The sequence below is a fragment of the Taeniopygia guttata genome, chromosome 4, assembly GCF_048771995.1.
Source record: "Taeniopygia guttata chromosome 4, bTaeGut7.mat, whole genome shotgun sequence".
Taxonomy (NCBI): domain Eukaryota; kingdom Metazoa; phylum Chordata; class Aves; order Passeriformes; family Estrildidae; genus Taeniopygia; species Taeniopygia guttata.
In genome coordinates, this window is record NC_133028.1 from 62,010,691 (window position 1) to 62,028,999 (window position 18,309).

Sequence of the window (18,309 nt, forward strand, 5' to 3'; positions counted from 1 at the left end):
AGTGTTTTAGGATTTTCACTTGCTGAATTCTATTTCTTTTTAGGTTCCCTTACTTTAACTTTCTGAAATGTGTATTTCTGGTTTCAGTGATCTACACACTGTTATACTCTATTCCATTTATTTCTTGAAAAAGATGTAAGAACAAAACTTTTTCAGCGCAGTAGCTGTGCAATATTACTTTTTTTTATTGCATGGAATCCCTGATATAATTGGACTGTAAGAATAAATTTAATAGAAGTTGTCTAATTCCTGTCCTCCTATGTCTCCCTACATCAGAGCCCATCACTCATACAGAATAATTACTTGAGATTTTTTTTTACTTTATTTTTAAATGATTTTTTAATATTTTCAATATTTTTTAGGACTCATTCTCATCAAATAGCCCCATGAATCATGGACTTCCAAAGATACTAGTGCAAAGAGAATTAATCTCTTCAATGAAACGCTTAACTTCTTTCACACCATTATTCAAGAAAATTACCCTATAGTACATGTTTTAAATCCCAGTGCAACTGTTCAAATTTTAAAACAGATTTAACTTTTAAAATTTTAAATTATAGGATGGAAGAAACACTCATAGGTTCTCCTTCACTATCCTTTAGCTCTTTGAGTTCTAAGTAAGATTCCTTTAATTGTTTCCCTAAATTAAACTTTTGAGATTGCCCTCACCATGGTATCACAAAGAACTTTAAGACTCTTAAGTATTTTCTAATTTTAATAGATTTCAATAGTATTTATTGATTTTAATAGAATATATGAGAATGCAATTAGCAGATGAAGAAACACTTATTTGCTGAACTGACATGGTGGAGATCATGTTCCAGTTCATCCTGTGAGCTCTCCCATGATAGCCAGTGTGGGAAGCTCCTTTTTGTGATTACTGCTGTAGTTTATTGCCTTGCCCTATTCTCACAAACATTTTGAGGTGTCATACCTGTGATTCTCCAGGGATAGGTGTAAGCAAAGTATTACCTTTTCTCAGGATAAATTATATCTGGGGAAAGGTAGACCCACACTTGGGAACAGCAGCTGTCCTTCAAATTTTTATTTTTCTAGTAAAATATTGTTTGAAACCGAAGTTTAAACTAATGGGATGGTACAACCACAGGTTGATTCTTAAAGGGGTAAATCTTCCTCCAAAATGTCACATTTCCTTTATGTGTTATAACTTTTTCAAAGTATAAGTGAAAGTAGACAATCCATGGCAGTCATTTGTGTTAAACTTTATTAAATGAGAGTCATACATTGAACAGTTTACCTGTTGAAAATAAAAAACTATTTAAGTTCAGATGTGTCTGACTCCATACCTTCACAAGAAGTTAGTCTGCTGCATTCATGTTTGTGAATCAAGGGTTTTTTTTATTCATTAGTTATTCAGACAATTAAGCTTTCAATGAACAGGGTGGTTGCTAGATTAAGTGAGGAAAAAGATTTGTTTCTTTTATAGTTATAAAAAATATTCTTTTATAGTTATAAAAATCCTATTTCAAGTTTAGGAATTGAATGCACCAGTAATAACTTTTAGTAGGTGCTTTCCTCTTGAGGAATGCTGTAGCTCTCTGGATACACTTTCTAGGCTTGCAGAGTTGTAGGGGCTGCATAGCCTGCCTGGTGGAGAAGGGCTAACCTGTGTGCCCTACCTGTGTCTCAGATTTGCCGGAAGCTGAACGGAGTGCGCTTCACCTGCTGCAAAAGTGCCAAAGACAGGACATCCATGTCGGTGACACTGGAGCAGTGCTCCATCCTGAGGGACGAGCACCAACTGCACAAAGACTTCTTCATTCGGGCGCTGGATTGCATGAGGAGGTAGGTGGGGCTCCATGTACTTCGAGCTAGGCTAGGACCGGCAGCACAGAGGGTTTAAGTTTAAGGCTGGTTCTAAATGCCCAGTAGAGCCCAAGCCTGGCTGAGCAGCAGCCCAGCTGTTGGTAAGTCACCTCTGGAGTGCAGGGTCTTTGCAGCTGTAATTAGCAGTTTCTGAGATAGATATGTGAAACTTTGCAAGGGTCAGCTCACTGACTGTAGAATCTGAGCAGCAGTCTGAACAGCAGTTGCTTTTAAAAAAAAGTTATATGTCAGTTTTGAGTGTATTTTTGAAAACATTTGCACAGTCATTAAATAATTTTTTCAACATTCACACAAATACTGAGAAAGCAAAAAAAACATTTGTTACAGATGGCAATTCTTACTAGTCTGTGTTATTGAAAAGAAACCTCAAAGTAGGTTTGGACGGGTGGTGTTTGCTGTTAATATCTGATAAAATCTTTACTGTGCTTTAGATGAAGTTGATTAAAACATGTTTTATTCTAAATTGCAACTATGCCGAAATTGAGGCTGATGTTATCATGAATGTGTAATTAAAAGATTTAAAGATTTCTCATTGCCTGAGTCTTTGATGAATAAAAAACCTCATTGAGAAAACAAGATTTGATCATAAAATTAATCCAGATGCTAGATTATCTAAAGAAACTTTCATCATTAGTTTTAATGAGCTTAATCATATAGTTTTAAGCATATCATAAAAGTTTTAATCATATTGTCTATAAGAGTTTTAAAACATGTACCCCCAACATTAGAATAACATATAACAAAGGTCACTGCAAAACTAATAGCAATTAATTTGGTCAGCCTGCAAAGAAGTAACTGAATCGTATCTTGGACTTTTGTGAAACACAAATTGTTTTTATGGTGGATTTGTAAAGGTCAAATAAGTTAACAATTATGTTTACAGTCTATAATGGGTAATTCTGGACCTTTGTATTTATTATTGGCAAAATAGGTGTTTAATGTGTCGATTAATACTGTAGGTTTGCCCTTTGTCCTTTGGCAAAGATAGCTTTTCTAAGAAAAAAGGTAATTTGATAAAGAGTAAATGAGCTGAGATGGTTTAGTTCACAAGGTGCTGCTAATGCAGTGAAATGTGGTGTGTTGAACTGAGCTGTATTGTTTTGGATTTATTGTCCTTCGCATAAATCCCTCAGTCTCTGTAGCAATTAAGTGAGTGAATGAGTTTTGTGCAGTCTTTCATAACTACATGTTTTATCATTAATGAATTCTGAGTTTTCTGTGTTAAATTTCATTTGTTGGCATTTCAAATGCTTTTTTTTTTCCTGTTATGTCTCCAATAAATATAAAAGTGTGTAAGCTACAGTAAGTTACCAGGCACAGGAAAACTAATTTATTACATAAAATCACCATAATGTTACAATAGCATTGAGAAGAGTAGTATTGATTGGAAAATTTTCACAGACATGAATATAATTTTTAAAAACCCTGCACTGGTTAGTAAAAGAAAATCTAGTAGGTTTTTGTAGATCAAAATATAAATTATTTTGAGTAGGTTTATGTCATGTGTCTGATTTGAAACTTGAGAAAATTAATACATCAGTTGTATTTGCAGGTAACAGTAATTTGAAGTCACAAAACAATGGTGTAAAGACAAAAAATCTGAATAATACTTAAAAATTAAACCAGCAAATGGGTATATGAGGTTGAAGTACCATTATAAAAAATTAAAATCTATCAGTTATACTGTAGTTTAAATCAGAGAAAAGCTTTATCCTGCTCTTACCCTGTATATGAATTTCAGAATTGAACTAAAGTAGGTGAAAGATGTGTTGGATAGGAGGTGATAACTTTGACTTGGGTGATAGGATTGTCTGAGGATTAAAGCAAAGGCTTTGCAAGTGGTGGCAGTAGCATACAAAATAATTAGCACCATCAGGATAATAAAGAAAGAAATAAATCTTCTAACTATGCTAGGTGCTATCAGTCCAACACTGTTCACATGACTAGAGGTTTAGAAATAAAATTTCTTTAAAAACCAGCTAAATTACTCATTTTGCCTCCCAAATTACTCTTCTTCCCTCCCAAAATACTCTTTTTCCCTCATGAGTTGGTCAATGAAAGCCCAAAAATTCAGAACCGAAGAGTAAAAACGTCAAATGGGAGCATAGGATTTCACCCCACAGTGCTCCCATTGAGAGTTAGCCTGGCAGTTTAAGATGTGTCTTTGGGTTGGGGGTTTTTGTATCTTTGCTGCTATTTTCCAAAACAGTGTTATGCTGATACAAATTCAGCAGGAACTGCTGCTCACTCCCCTGGGCTGGAGCAGTGTTGAAAGGGTCACAGCACTGCTGCCTGGGTGGCCTGGCAGGGATCCTCCAGCTGGGCATTGCTCTCCTTCCCAACACCTGTCTGCAGATGGAGAAAGGAGCAGCGCAGAGGAAGGCATTTTGACACAGTAAACTGGGAAGGAAAAAGCAGATAGGCAAGGGAGAGGAGAAAAACCCCTTGATTTCCACACGTGTTTAGCTAAATGTCCTGTATTTCACTTGGGGGAAGTTTGGCAACTGTGTTTTTGAGGCTTGTGTGAATGAGGTCAACAGACTTGTTTGGTAGCCATGGTGGCACTTGTCCTTTTGTAGTTTCTTTTTTATCTGATTACTTTTGCAGATCTGAAAGATAATGCTGTGCATTTCTAAAATTTCATTAGGTACTTTTAGAAGCTTTTAGAATGATTTTCACATCTAAAAGAACCTATTTTCTTTCAAGGGCAGACAAACTATTTGCTGTTTAATTTGCAATTTTAGCAGTTTTTTCCTCAATGAATCTTCTCTAGATCACTTTATTAAACTTTGTCAATCAAATCCCTTTGTGTTGATGGCCACAAATTGCTTTTAAGCCTTTCAGAAGGACAAGACATGAAAAATTCAATTTTAACATCCAGAATCGTAACCGTTTGGATTGACCTTTGAAAGGCTTATGTTAAGAGTTAACAGTAGGACATAAAGACTACTGTGAAACTAAGTGAGCTGTAGAAGTAAATGGTGATTCAAAAGCAGACTTTATTGGAAATGCCATAATTTTGAGATATGAAAATCATAAAGGTACCTGTGTGGCTGTATGACTTTTTCTTTGTCTGCCAGTGCTGACACAGCTTTTGCTGTTGGAAAAGGAAAGCATGTGCTTACAGGTTTGTGCTTTCTTGCCACTAGAAGCTTGGAGATGCTGGACTTCTGTGTGCTGCTTCTTTTCAGCTTCTTCAAGGTCCCCAGAATTTTGAGCAATCCAGAAGTGATTCCAAAGTTTCAGCATATTTGCTGAAATACATTGCATAACCCTGTTTTGAAAAATAATGCCTGTAGTTGTTTTTTTAGACTTAGTTTGTAAGTGGAATCGTTATCTTTTAGTGATAAACTGTACAATGTTTATTACTTCTTTATAAAAAAAGGCTGTATGAGAATCCTTCTATTAGTTCTTCCTTTCACATATGAAAAATGTGGTGAATGAAGCAATGATGGGAATGCATGCTTTATCATTTACAATATATAATGGATGGCTTTATCCTCAGTAATAAGTCTGGCCATTATGATGCTGCAATTGATGTGTACCTGAAGCAGCCATTCTATAAATAATTCCACATATTATAATTTCCTTGATACAGGTTTGTGACTTCCATTGATCTTAGTGACATGCATAGTGCAGAATGAGGAAAATCAATATATCATCCCCTCTGTATCAAGTGCTTGTGATTCGCATCATATTAAAATACTGTTTATAATGTCTCTGCCACTTCCAAGTCGCTTTTTACAGGCATCAATATTCTTATTTTTCCCTTCACCCATACATGAATGCTTCCTATCATTCAGTGTTAACTCTATTCCAAGAGACAGAGAGGCACAAAACTGATTTACCTGATGCATTGCAGTACCTGTCACATGATTCTATTTTTTGTCTTTAGAACTGGCTACTGTTAAGGGAGAATGGACCCTGGTGGGCAGTGTATAATGAAGCAGCTCTGTAAAATTTTTTTTTCCTTTTTCAAAATTTATTTCTTTTCTGAATCTGTTTAGCTTTCTTGTTTAAGGGACAGGATCCATTTTGGAGGCTGTGGGTAGCGAATAACCTCAGAATCTCCTGCATGTTTCCAGTAAAGCTTCAAGGTAGTAACAAACAAAGGAAATGACAAATCCACCATCTATGGTGAATCCTCCATGCTGTTAGCCTTATCATCATTAACAGGGCACAACACCTGTCACGTATTTCTGACATTGAATACAAAATCTGACTCAATGTGGGACACATTGTTTCCACTTGAAATGGTTAAGGATATTTCTGGGTATTTTAGATAAATTGCCTATCAAAAATTTCAGTGAGGCACAATTTCAAAGAATGAATGCTCTGAACAACAAGTATTGGGCTTTTGATGAGTCAATTATGAAGAAAATATCTCTTTTTTTAAAGAGCTGTTTGGGGACAGCTTTGCTTAAAAATGAGTGAGTTGAGGAGGAAGAATAGCTGTAATAGCTCTTTAATCAGGGTCTTCCAAGTGTTCTGGGTGTTGAGGTGGACCTTGGCGAGGGAAGAGCCTGTACAAAACACCAGAGCTGTAATTGGCACATCGACTAGGAAGGAGGAGCAAAGGGACAGGATTAGAGACAGGGATGATCCATGTGCAAAATCTCTCTGTGCCTTTCACCCATCGCCCAGCTTTCACCCTGCCCTTGTGAGCTTGTGGCAAGAGATGCAGCACGTGAGGAGCTGCACAGAAGAGGAGGCACAAGTTCTCCTCTAACCTTTTTCCCCAGCCCATCTGACCTTCTCCACCTTTTCTTTTTTCATTTAAAAGTATAAGCACAGTGCAAACAAAACTTTAAAAAGGTGAGCCTGTCTTCCAATATAGATTTTTACATTATTCTATGTCTCATCAGAAACTTAACATCTCTATTTTGAGGTGGAAACTGTAGATTATTTGCATCACCTGATGTACTGATAGGAGCCTGGGCATTAAGTAACAGTAAGGTCCAGTTTTGGAACATTGAACTGCCATCCATTTTGGTTTTTAAAACTAAATTAATGGTTTGAGGTTTTTTAATAGCTACAGTGTGCAAAGGAAAAGAAAATAAAATGGAGAGAGATGGCCACAAGATGTAATGAGAGACGCTTGCTGGAGCCTTTTAGAATTAAGGTCTATTTCTGCCCATCCTTCTGGAAGGAGGAGGAGAATTGTAGACAATCATTGTGGGCAAAATATCAAACAGTAGTTGAAAAGGCTCTTATATTAGAAAATCTAAGCTTTTCTAATATAACTTCTGAATTTCACAGAATTGAACTTTATAATGTATCTTTAAAGCAAGTCTCAGGTTTTAAAGATTTGAACCAAGGGAAAAAAATAAAAGAAAGGTAACCCATGCACACTTTATTTGCACACTGGAAGGTCCTGATGTTCAGACTTCTACAAGGACAAACTAAGTAAGTATAATTGGCAGTTGTTTTGTAATATAGCCTCACACTATATAAACCAGTTTTGTCTGGTTCACTGGAGTCAGATGTTTGAGTTCATGTTTTGCAAGTGAATCTTCTCTAGCTGACTGCAGAAGTTTCAATCTCCAAGACCTCTTTTCTCCAAATTCTTCCTATGTGCTGTTTTCAGACTTCTTTCTGATCAACACCCTAGTCGGAGTCCTGAGAACTCTCTCATATGATCTTTTTCCATCCTCCTCTTTTATATTACACTTTTGTTTGACTATTTCCCTCCTTTCTCCTCTGTGCCATGTATGGCTGCCTCTTTCTTCTCTTGTTCAGAGTTTGGACTCTGGCCTCAATCACATCATAGAGAGAACAGCAGAGCTAGTCCCCTGCCTCATGGATTTGGCTTCATGTTATAGTAGTCATCCTTTGACAGGGAAATAACAGCAAGGAAAAGCCTTGTCCAGCTCCTTGACCTGGCAGATGTTGAATCCTCAAAGTATGTACCTGCTGAATTTTAACAAGGCTGTGTTAGGAAGAGATTTGAGTCTTGCAAGAGCAGGCTCTTTTGATAGTTGCATCTCTCACATCTTTGTTATCTTGGTGCAGAATATCAAATCCTTCTTCAACATGGGTGTACTAATAATTCTCTCAAAAAAAAAGGGTAGGGGAAAAAGCTGTATTTTTTTCTTTAAATGACATTGTAAGTTTGAATTTTCCTATTCAAAATGAACTAACAGTTGTGATTAGGCTCTAAATGGGGAGCATTGTGTAGCCTTAATTATAAGTACCTTTCCCCTGGAACCTGTAATAGTATTCTTGGGTCAATCACTTGGGAGGAAGGGGTGTTCAAGGGAAAACAGTGAAAACCTTTGCCACTCTTTGCAAAGAATATTTAGAAAAGTGACTCGGTCTACATCAATGTAGTAGGCAGTAAGCAAGAATTCTGAAATAATGCTTAGTTTTTCTATCAGTGCATGAGGGGAAGCTAGAACCAATAGAAATCTGTATTGTCTCTAATTTTTGACACCAGTGTTTTGGGAGTCAGTACTTGAAATGCATCCGCTCCTTCTTCAGTGACTACTTAGGGAAGGTGAGCTCTTCAAGAGGACTCAGAACTTGAGAGAAAATTTTATATAATGGGAAACCATACTAATATATTAATTACAGTATACTTTTATTGTATATTAAAAGAAGTTCCTTTTCAATTGAAAAAGAAAATGTTAGGTAACATTTAAGTCTCAGCTTTGTGACAAGAAACAACACTTGATTCCCTATGATCTTTTTGCTGAAGAGCCCCTTTTCCCTTTGGCTTCAGGTTGTGTGTGCTAGAGTTCTCCAAAGATGAACTGAATTAATGGAATTCCAATCAAATCTTGCCCTACTCTGAGTTGTTCTGCTCTGATTTGAACTTTTTATTTCTCACTGAGATATTGATGAGGTAAACAATCTGTTAAGTAGCTTGAAGTTGTATTTGTCATATCTTGATCCAAATGAGAGTACAGAGAACTGAGCTTTGTGTTTACTCTCTGTGAATATGTTAATTATTCAGTATAGACAGTGAGAAATGTATGAAATTAATTACCATGTGCACTCTATGGTCAATTAGATTTTAAAACCAGTCCAATGAAAAAACCATATCCAATAAATTTACTTTCCCATTTAGTGCCACAGTCTGTGTTTGGATGCTTAATAGTGCAGAAGTTAATTTAAACACTGCATTTGATTAATTACAGAATTTTAAAGAAATAAGGAAGAGGAAAATGCTTCCTAAAAACCTCTTCTAATGGAAAGTGTTTCTGTCACTTTTACCATACATATATTTCAGGCCCATAGTTCTGGATTTCACCTGTCATGGTTAGACAAATCTAGCATGCAAGTAATTAGATTATTGTAAAATATTGTTTGGTGTTCACTTTTGAGATTCTTCTAGTTGTTTATGGAAAACTTCATTATTTTTCTCATTAATTTACTTCTTTATTGCTTATTTAGAGTTTCCATGAAAGACTAGGTCTTGGCAGAAATCAAAGACCAGATTTATTATAATCACCAGACTGAGTAATACCAGGTTTCTTCCTATTATATTTCACTTTAATTAAGATTTCCTGGAAGAGTGTGCGTAGGTCTCAGATTCAGTCAAAGAAAGAAATTGAGAGTTTCTAGCCAGGCAAAAGCCTGGGAAAGAGCTGGGAAAGAATGTAAATAATTCTTTATCCCTCTTGTTCTCACACTGTTTACAGTTAAGTTCTCTCACTGTGTGTCAAGCACTCTGAACCAATGTTGTAGATTGTTTTCACTTTAGGACCAATGGATTTAACCTTTGTGAAGCTCTGTATAAAAGAGCAGTGTATTTTGAATAAATTGGAGTTTTCACTCTCACTGCCTTCTGAATCGGAGTCTTCTCATTCCCGTCCTGCCTCGACAGCGACAGAGTGTGTGGGGAAAATCCTGTATGCATGTTTATTATCTGTTGAAAATCCAATCCCTACAGCTGAATTACCGTGGCTTTGGCCATGTTCAGCTAAATCTCAAGAAGAACAATACCGCTAAGTCCAAAATTTAGATAAGAAAGAAGCAGGAAATGAGAGAGGGCAGGAGTAGCATACAATAGCTAGTTAAAGCTATCAAACTTGCAATCTCTTCAAGAGGTTATTGGCCTCTAAAACAGTGTTCTGCTCAGAGTAATATAACTTGGACAGGGAGGGGTCATAACTTCCTCTCTGCAGTCCCAGCAACCTACAGACTGGCCAAAGGAAGGTTGGAGGGGGCACAGAAAGGAGAAGCAACCAGCTGCACTTCCAAAAAAAGGTGGTTTTGTAATAGAACATTCTGCATTCCTTCAGGAGAAAGTTGATGGAGTGTCAGGCTGTTGCAGCCTGAATTGCTGCTAGTAAAGTCCAGGGTAAAGAAGCAAAAAGGGCCTTTGCATGGTATCCACAGCTGTTTTATTCAGCCGTGTGGTGCAATGTTCAGAGTCAAAAGCTCACACACATGGAGGGTCCAACTTACTCCCTCCTGAGGGGCTGGGAGTCTTGGTCTCAGGGCAGTACAAAGGTAAGGGCCAATCAGGGAATAGGGAGAGAGTGGCTCAGGGACATGGGAACACACATAGGAACAGGGGAAGGAGCCAATGGGGCTTTTTAACAGGTTTTTGAAGGAAGCTTCTTGTGTCTCCCCAACCCAGGGGATGCCCTCTAGGGTCTCCACATCAGGCTACAGCTCTGGCTGGCTTATGTAGGAAGCAGGTAACAGACACATCTAGGTTTATCTTTGCTCTCATTTTAGACTCCCTTGATCCCTCCATAAACTTAGTTTCTTTTTGTAGGAATGCTTCCTGCTTGGATAATCATCTTTTCTTGTCCAGCACCCTGGTTTCAGTTTTCTTTCATACGTTCCATCCCGTGGGATGCTGTGCTGCTTCACGGCCAACCACCATCTCTGGGAACTGGCCTGGTGCTTGTTACATATATGACATGAGAGAATCCAGCATTCAATCTCCATATTCTCCTTTTTTTAATTTATTATTATCATTGTTATGCATTCATAAGGTGACCTGGCACATTCTGTTATACAATTGTGCTTTCAAATATTTTGAGTCCTATTCAATTTCAGACTTTGGATTTGAAATTTTCTATGTTATTTTCTTTAAGGAAAGAATCTAAAATCATGTTGGATACCAAAATAGAAGGAGAGATGTAATTGTGTGCCACTGTCACCCTCCATATTTTATAACCATCATTTGAGGAACTGTCTTCAGTGTATGGGGGTTTTCTCCCTTCAGTCTGCTGCGGTTTTCTTTTTCCAATGAGCATTTCCCTGTTTTTTATTCTCTTGCAGTAACATCTTGGTGTATGGTATTTTCATAGAAACTCTTTTGACAGTGTCTTTTTTCAGCTCAGCTGAGGGAGTTAGTGTTAGTAGTAGTTTCTACTTGTTGCTTTCTGTGGCAGCTCTGGTTTGGCGTGAGTGATGTTTCATGTGTCCTTATCGTTAAAACAGCTACTGATGACCTTTCACTGGAATGGCTGGCAGCAAAAAGTTCTTTTTCAGTATTTACCTGCAGTATAAGTCCTGGTAGCTGTTTGCAGTGGAGTGGCCAGAGGAGTTTCCATTTGGATTATTATGTACCTGTTATGTGTTTCCTACTTTTGTGATGTTATCTGCAGTCAGCTGGAACTACACCCAGTAATGGAGCCAGCAGCATTATATTGCTATCGCATTCTCTGGATCATTCAGAGATAAATTTGGAAGATAATTTTGGGAACTTGCATTCTTAATAGCAGAAGTCTCTACTATTATTTGTATGCATAGGAAGCACGTGTTTATAAGGAAGTTTATGCAAAGGAAACGTTGGAGTCCTCCCAAAGTGCACAGTCACCTCCACAGTTGACTCCTAATGCTAGAATAGTTAAAGTAGTTTCTGCAGCCCTGGGACTTAGTGGTGCTGCAGTTGTACTGTAGTCCTAAACATAACCCTAATGCCAAAATCACTGGGCACTGCTTTGGCTGTGCATCTGCAGTGCTGTTCTTGTGCCCTGGTCTAGGTTTACTTCCCTGCCAGGTTTTCTTCTCTGTTGGAGATGCTCCTAATATCCCGGGATGGTGCCAGAGCAAGTTTCTACTTCGGCAGAGTCTTGTGATTCCAGGCAAGGCTTAGCCAAGATTTAAAATCCCTTAGACCAGGGAGATCAGAGCATGGGAAGAGAATCACTGTTCCCTCTCTCTTCTGTTAAGGGATTAAATATTTAGGTACATGAACCAGTCTCCTTGTTAGGTTACCTGTTACTGAGGCAGACAATGCTGCTGCATGTGGTACTCAGGAACTTCACTTATTATTCTGTGAAATTATTTTGTAGTACATGTACAAGAAATTTTCTGCCCCTCTCATTCATCATATGGGTTTCCTGACATATCATTAGCTTTAATTTCATGCTACGGCCTCCCCTTGACTGCACATTTCCTTACACTTGTGAAAACACTGTAGTATTTGAGGCTTCTTATTCCACATTTCAATTTAGCTGAACTCTGTGCCCAAAGAGGGAATGCACAGATTCCTGTTCCTTCCCTTCCCACGTAGTGCTAGCATGTACCCTTTGCTTTGAGAGAAAGACAGGCTAAAAAGGCATTAGCTAATTATTATCAGCAATAGATCAGTGAGATACAGCTGGCTTTAAAAATATATGTATTTACTCTTCAGCCCCACTACAGTCAGCATTTTTTCAGATTTGAGGAACTTGTTTAATTTACTAAAACATTGAAAAGACTAAGGTGTAATCTGATCACACAGTAATGTATTTTATAAAACCCTGTTGTAGGATCATCTGGTTAATAGTTTGTGTCCTGGGTGAACTGACAAGTCTGATGAAAATATATAATTCCTGTCAAAATAATGTTGGGTTTTATATTTGTTTTGCAAAAATCATTCCAAAGTTGGTGATTTTTAATTTAAATCCATTTACAACTCTTTCATAACTGTTGACAACAGAGCATCTACAGAATACAAAGTAATCAGCACAGAGAGGTTTTCAGCTTCCACCAAACTGCCTTGTGGTGGTGTGGTAAGTAGAATATGTGAGGGTCCAGAGTAGTTTGTTGTGGAATGTTTTTCATATGTTTCTGGTTTGTTTCTTTTGGGTTTTAGCTTATGTAGTTTAACCTAAAGACTGGCATAGTCTCTGTTCTAAGTTTATTTTTGCAAAATGGCTGTTACATTAAAAGCCTCAGGAAAGCAAATAAAAATGGCTAAACTGGCACTATGGCAGAGGCATTATTGGCTGGTTTTGAAGTGATCACATTAGCATCAGGCAGAGGCAAACAGTTACAACAATATCTTATTCTCAAGATCCATGAAATAATTCTGAAAATCCACAAGAGACTGCTTTGATAATACTGATTATAACTGGTTCAAATATTTCTTCCATTTGCACTTTTTAAAGTCAATTTTTTTTTTACTTAAAAACCTTATAATTGACAAGCAAGGGGTGAGAGAAAGAAATGCACTTGTATCTCTTTCAATTTTAAAGTGGGAGAAAGCTATTATAGAGGTGCCACATCCCATAAGACATCATAGTCCTTCCTTTGTTCGAAATTAAATTTGCATCTATTTTTTTCTTTAAAAGGGCCTCTTCTCATAAGCTGTTTTGCTTTAAATAAGAGTCCTGTTGCTATATTTGAATGTGCAATAGCAAAGCTTGTAAATAATGTTCATTATCTTACTGACATTCACTATTTTACATATTACTGATTCTCTTTTCACAATCCTTTTTGATGCTTGGGTTCATGCAGCAACGCTAGCTGCACAGTTCAAGGCTCTCTGCCTTCTGGACATTGCTGGTGTGTAAGCTTCTGAGTGTTGATGGATAGTCTTACCTCAAAATCATCCTGAATAAAGTCCTCTCTTGCTTTCCTGCTGCGTGGTCGCCTCAGGGAGAAGGCTGCTCCCTATGTCAACTTTCTCTGTGAAAATTTGCTACCACTGTTGTATTACCAGCAAATTTGTAGATAATCACTTTAAACTTAGTTTGACATTCATTTGCCATGTGAAGACATTTTTTTAATTTATTTTTAAAGTTACCACATATCAGACCACTATGATGCTGTTTATTTTCTCTCTTTTGCAGTGCAAGCAGCCTGAGATGTGCTGCCAGGCAGAGGGATTTTGCTTTTGCATTCTGTAAATACTGTCGTGCTCTTGTAGTAGCTCACATCCTTTTGCTCTTTCTCAGAGGGAAAAGTACAATACTTCATAGAATCATGGAATGGCTTGAGTTGGAAAGGACCTTAACAATCACTTCATTCCAACCCCCTGCCATGGGCAGGGACATCTTCACTTGATGAAGTTGCTCCAAGCCCCATCCAACATGGCCTTGAACACTTCCAGGGATGATGCATCCACAATTCCAGGAAGCCCTTAGTGTGAATACAGCCTTATGCTTCATGCTGCCTTTGATCTGCAGAAGAATTAGAATATCTGTTGTGACTGTGATTATTGTCTAGCTGACTGTAATTTGCATAATTTCAATCTAGTAGATCAAAAGTCAATAAAATATTTTTCTAGCTAAAGGGGATTCAAATCACCTTTTGGTGATGCTTGACAAGGCAACATTGCATACATTAAAGCTTTGTCTCCCAAGTATTTTGGTCTGTGTTATAGTGCATATAATATGCACACACACACATAATGATATGCAAATATAAAAGTGTAAGAATGGGTATATTTTGTTTTGTCACATTGCTGATTAACTACATGACTTAATGAAGTGACTTATTTAAAATGGCTTACAAACTTTGCAAATATTTTTCCAAGACAGGAAACTGGTTTTAGAGTACTTTATTTTTGTATCACTGTGGTTTCTGATTGAAAATTAAAAGGTAATTAAAATGCTTCAGACTTTCATGTCCTGTGTTGCCCTGTAGGTTTATTATCTTCCTGTGATCATCCTTGTTTGTAGATGAAGATTTTGGTGGGATGTAGGATAAAAGCTCTCAGAAAATGGGGTAATTTAATACAATGTGATTAAGCTCTTGTTCTTGGTTTTCAGAGAAACTTGAGTGCAGTAACATTTATCAAATCAGACACATTTTCTCACTTTCATAACAAGTGTATTCACTGACCAGAGAGTGCTGAGCACCGTAGTCTAGAAAAGTATCTGTAGGCTTAGCTGACTTTTTAAAAATCTTTTTGTGACAGATGTATCACAAATTTTATGCTTTCTATCCCAAAGGCAATAATTCTTCCTGCTGTCACAAAGCATCTTCTTTGGTACAGCACAATAGGAATAACAAAACTACTTTCAAGTCTCAACTTAATTCCAATGAAAAAAACTTGCCATGAGGCGGTAATGAACTTTAACTCAGTACAGATTACCTCCTGCATGCTTATACAGATGTTCACACACAGGACAGATATTTTCCAGACGTGGTTCTATTCTGAAAGTGTTTATTTCTTGAACAGCTTAAACCCTGAAGTTTCCTGCTTTGTTTGTTGTTACAGTTAATACACTAACACCATTTGGAGTTCACATCCTAGGTTTGAATTAGACCTACATAAATACATACCCAAAAGAAGAGTAAATAATGAGTTGGTAAGATAAAGAGACTGATCCACTGAAACAGAGAATGATCATACCGATCAAAACCATTTGGAAAGCAAAACTCAAACATGTTTCATAGTCCCAGCTGTGCAGTCCAGTGAGTACTGTGCTGAAAACAGCCACCATCTTCCTCAAGTGCTTTGAATGTGTTCGTCTTTTCCAAAATACTGGTTTGTGCCCGACACACTTACTACACTCATGGACAAAAAGCCAAATAATTATAATTTTTATTTTATCTGAACTAAAACTGTAATAGCTCTAGCAAAGTCAAAAGAATGACACCAGCAAACATTGGCTAGAAATTTGTTGTCAGAGATCTCTGGTGAGCCTTGCTCCATGCCCTGGTCCAAGCAGCTTCAGCAGCTTTATGCCAAGTAGGGAAGGGAATGCAGATCTTTATGATGCTGTCATCGTTCCTTTCTGGCCAGTCTGCTTTCCACTAACAGTCCACACCAACAGTTAAATTAAAAAGCAACTTCTCCCCACGTATTTGGCTTTTCAGGCACAGATGAGGTATCCGTCCTCCCCAGATGTGGCTCTCTGTGGTGAGGACTTCACTGATCTCCATGCTAATGTGTAACCCAATGGAATAATGGGTCCACACTGTGCTAGGAAAAGTCTAAAGACCTCTTTTCAGACAGGATCAACACCTGGTATTACTGTGGGCTGCTTTATGGAAATACTACAGCTTCATTATTATTGCACCACAAAATGCATTAGGCATCCGATTTCCTTTGTAAATTAAGCAATTTATTACTTCAGTAACTACTTTTGAAGCTCTCTGCAACTTAAAGCACAGATATTAAAACTCTTGGAATTAAAGGAACCCCCTCTGAATTGTAATCCTTGAATAGACTAGAAAGTTTTTTTAATTATAAGGTTTATTAAATGAAATATATACTACAATGGAGTGGAAAAAGTAAAATGATCTTATATGGAAAAAATAAAAACTTGTAGCTCACTATCCATACTCCATTGGCTATGGAATGCCAAAAGAGAAATAAAAGACATTTAATCTTGTTGCAAAGCCTAATGTTCTGTACCACACCATAATGTAGCTCAAAACAGACAATTGCTGGCTCATAAATCTCTTGGTTTTTCTTTTATTCACACTATAGACAAAAATCAAGACTGTCCTTCAAAAATACTCTGTTGTCAAGTGAGCTTGAAAGTTTATGTTGTTACCCATCATGTTTGACTGTGGTGCTGGAGATAAAATCTTGTGAAGTTCATTTTTTAGGTGATGCAGTGGCAGTGCAAGAATGGGCTGCAGATTATAAAGCTCTGTGAAGATGATGGGTAAAAAACATTGGGCAATTGGCACTGGAGAAGTTATTTCCAATAACCACTGAATTCAGCACAACACTTATAATCAAGCTGTTTCTCTCATAAAACTTTAGATACCTGTTGTATGGATGCCTAGTTAAGGACTCAAGTTCCCAATACTCTCCTGGTTAGTAGCCTGATTTAGGGGTCCTGAATCATCCTGAGGATGTTCTGTAGAAGTAGGGGAAGCAAAATTTGTTGCTCAAAGTCTTGCTACTCATGGTTATGGAATGTTGCCTTTTAAAGGCGTTGGACCAGATCTCAGAAGTGTATTCTATAGTTATCATGGTAAACAGTTGAAGGTAAAATAAAGGTAGGAGGGCGAAACTTAGCATGAGGAAACTTTTGCTGACATCATCACCTGCTGTGCTTTTAAACATATGCTTGTCACTAGACACTGATTTATTTATTATTATGAGGTCAAAGAAGCCAGAAGTTATTAAAAACAAGAAATGTGTAAGAAACTAAATGTGTACTGTTAAGTGGCTGTTTAAACTTTAACTGCTACAACATACTCGCTGCTTCCTTTGCTTGTTTGCTCAAGTCATTGATAAAATAACTACTGCATGCTTTGAAATAAGGGTAAAAGTCCCCTTTGGTTACTTTCCTTATTTATATAGAGAGCAGTAGCCATTAAGCAATATAGTTATAGTGCCCTTATCCTAAATTGTTGTTTATTTTTATAGAAAAACTTTATTTGATAACTCTTCTGGAAAAAGTTACTTTAGCTTACATAATTTCAGCAACATTATGAATTCTGCGAATATTTAGCCATTTTGAGTAGATAGATATGTAGAACACTGAAGAATACTTTTTCAGTATTTCATTACTTGCTCTAATTTTTCTACCGTTGTGATTCAATATGTTTATTTTTGATAAAGAACTTATAATCAGTGATCCTTAGTAAAAATATGCAGCTAATAATTTGAATGAATGGGAGGGAGAGGAAGCTTTCTAAATAAAGTATGTTCTCTTTATGGAAGCAAGTGTTTGGTAGAGAATTCTTTCCTTGCCCTCAGGTTGTCTGTTGCTTCTTCAGTTGTTAAATTATTCTGTACTCAAGAGAACATTATTGGTCAAATTTAAACCCATTATTTTTCCACTGACATTTCCATTATCTGTGAGCAATTAAATCTGGGGGAAGATTATAATATTTTGCATTTTCTGTAGTGTTCTGCATGTGTTTCATTACTGTGCACCATACATGGGAAAATGTCATTTATTATTTCATGCACCAAAATACTCTGCATTGACAAGCATTCTTGTCTGACAAGTGCAGTTGCTGGCCTGCATTCACATGTCTTTAGCTTTATTTGAATCACATATATGCTGTCATTAACAATTTATGCGAACAGCAAAACCAAAGAAAAGTAGTTCGAGGAATTCAGAGCGCTTGTTTTAACCAACTCTTACATTCTAAGAGAGTAGGAAGGATATTATGAACCACGTGGTACATAAACAGTGCACAAGTCAGCCCTGTCCCCTGTGTACCTTAGTTAGATAACAAGAGATGCCTGTAGATCAGCAGAGATATTTTTTTTAATTGCTTTTGCTGTTTGCTTGCAGCTTTTTTGTTTTATAGATTTTATTTAAGCTGTTAGTAGCTGTGCATTAATAGCGTATTTAACAAACACAGAAT

At 37.1% G+C, this 18,309-nt stretch overlaps 1 protein-coding gene across 14 annotated transcripts in view; it reads left to right on the forward strand.

Moving 5' to 3' along the window:
• Window positions 1–18,309, forward strand: part of INPP4B (inositol polyphosphate-4-phosphatase type II B) — a 293,940-nt gene that overhangs the window by 258,868 nt on the left and 16,763 nt on the right. For 12 of the 14 annotated variants that reach the window (XM_041715980.2, XM_041715983.2, XM_072928741.1 and 9 more), the window contains one exon: window positions 1,652–1,806. In XM_041715980.2, the coding sequence (XP_041571914.2) occupies window positions 1,652–1,806 (155 nt within the window). Of the gene's footprint in view, window positions 1–1,651; window positions 1,807–13,976; window positions 17,653–18,309 lie in introns of those variants that run through there. The other 2 variants (XM_072928739.1, XM_072928744.1) reach the window with 1 other exon arrangement.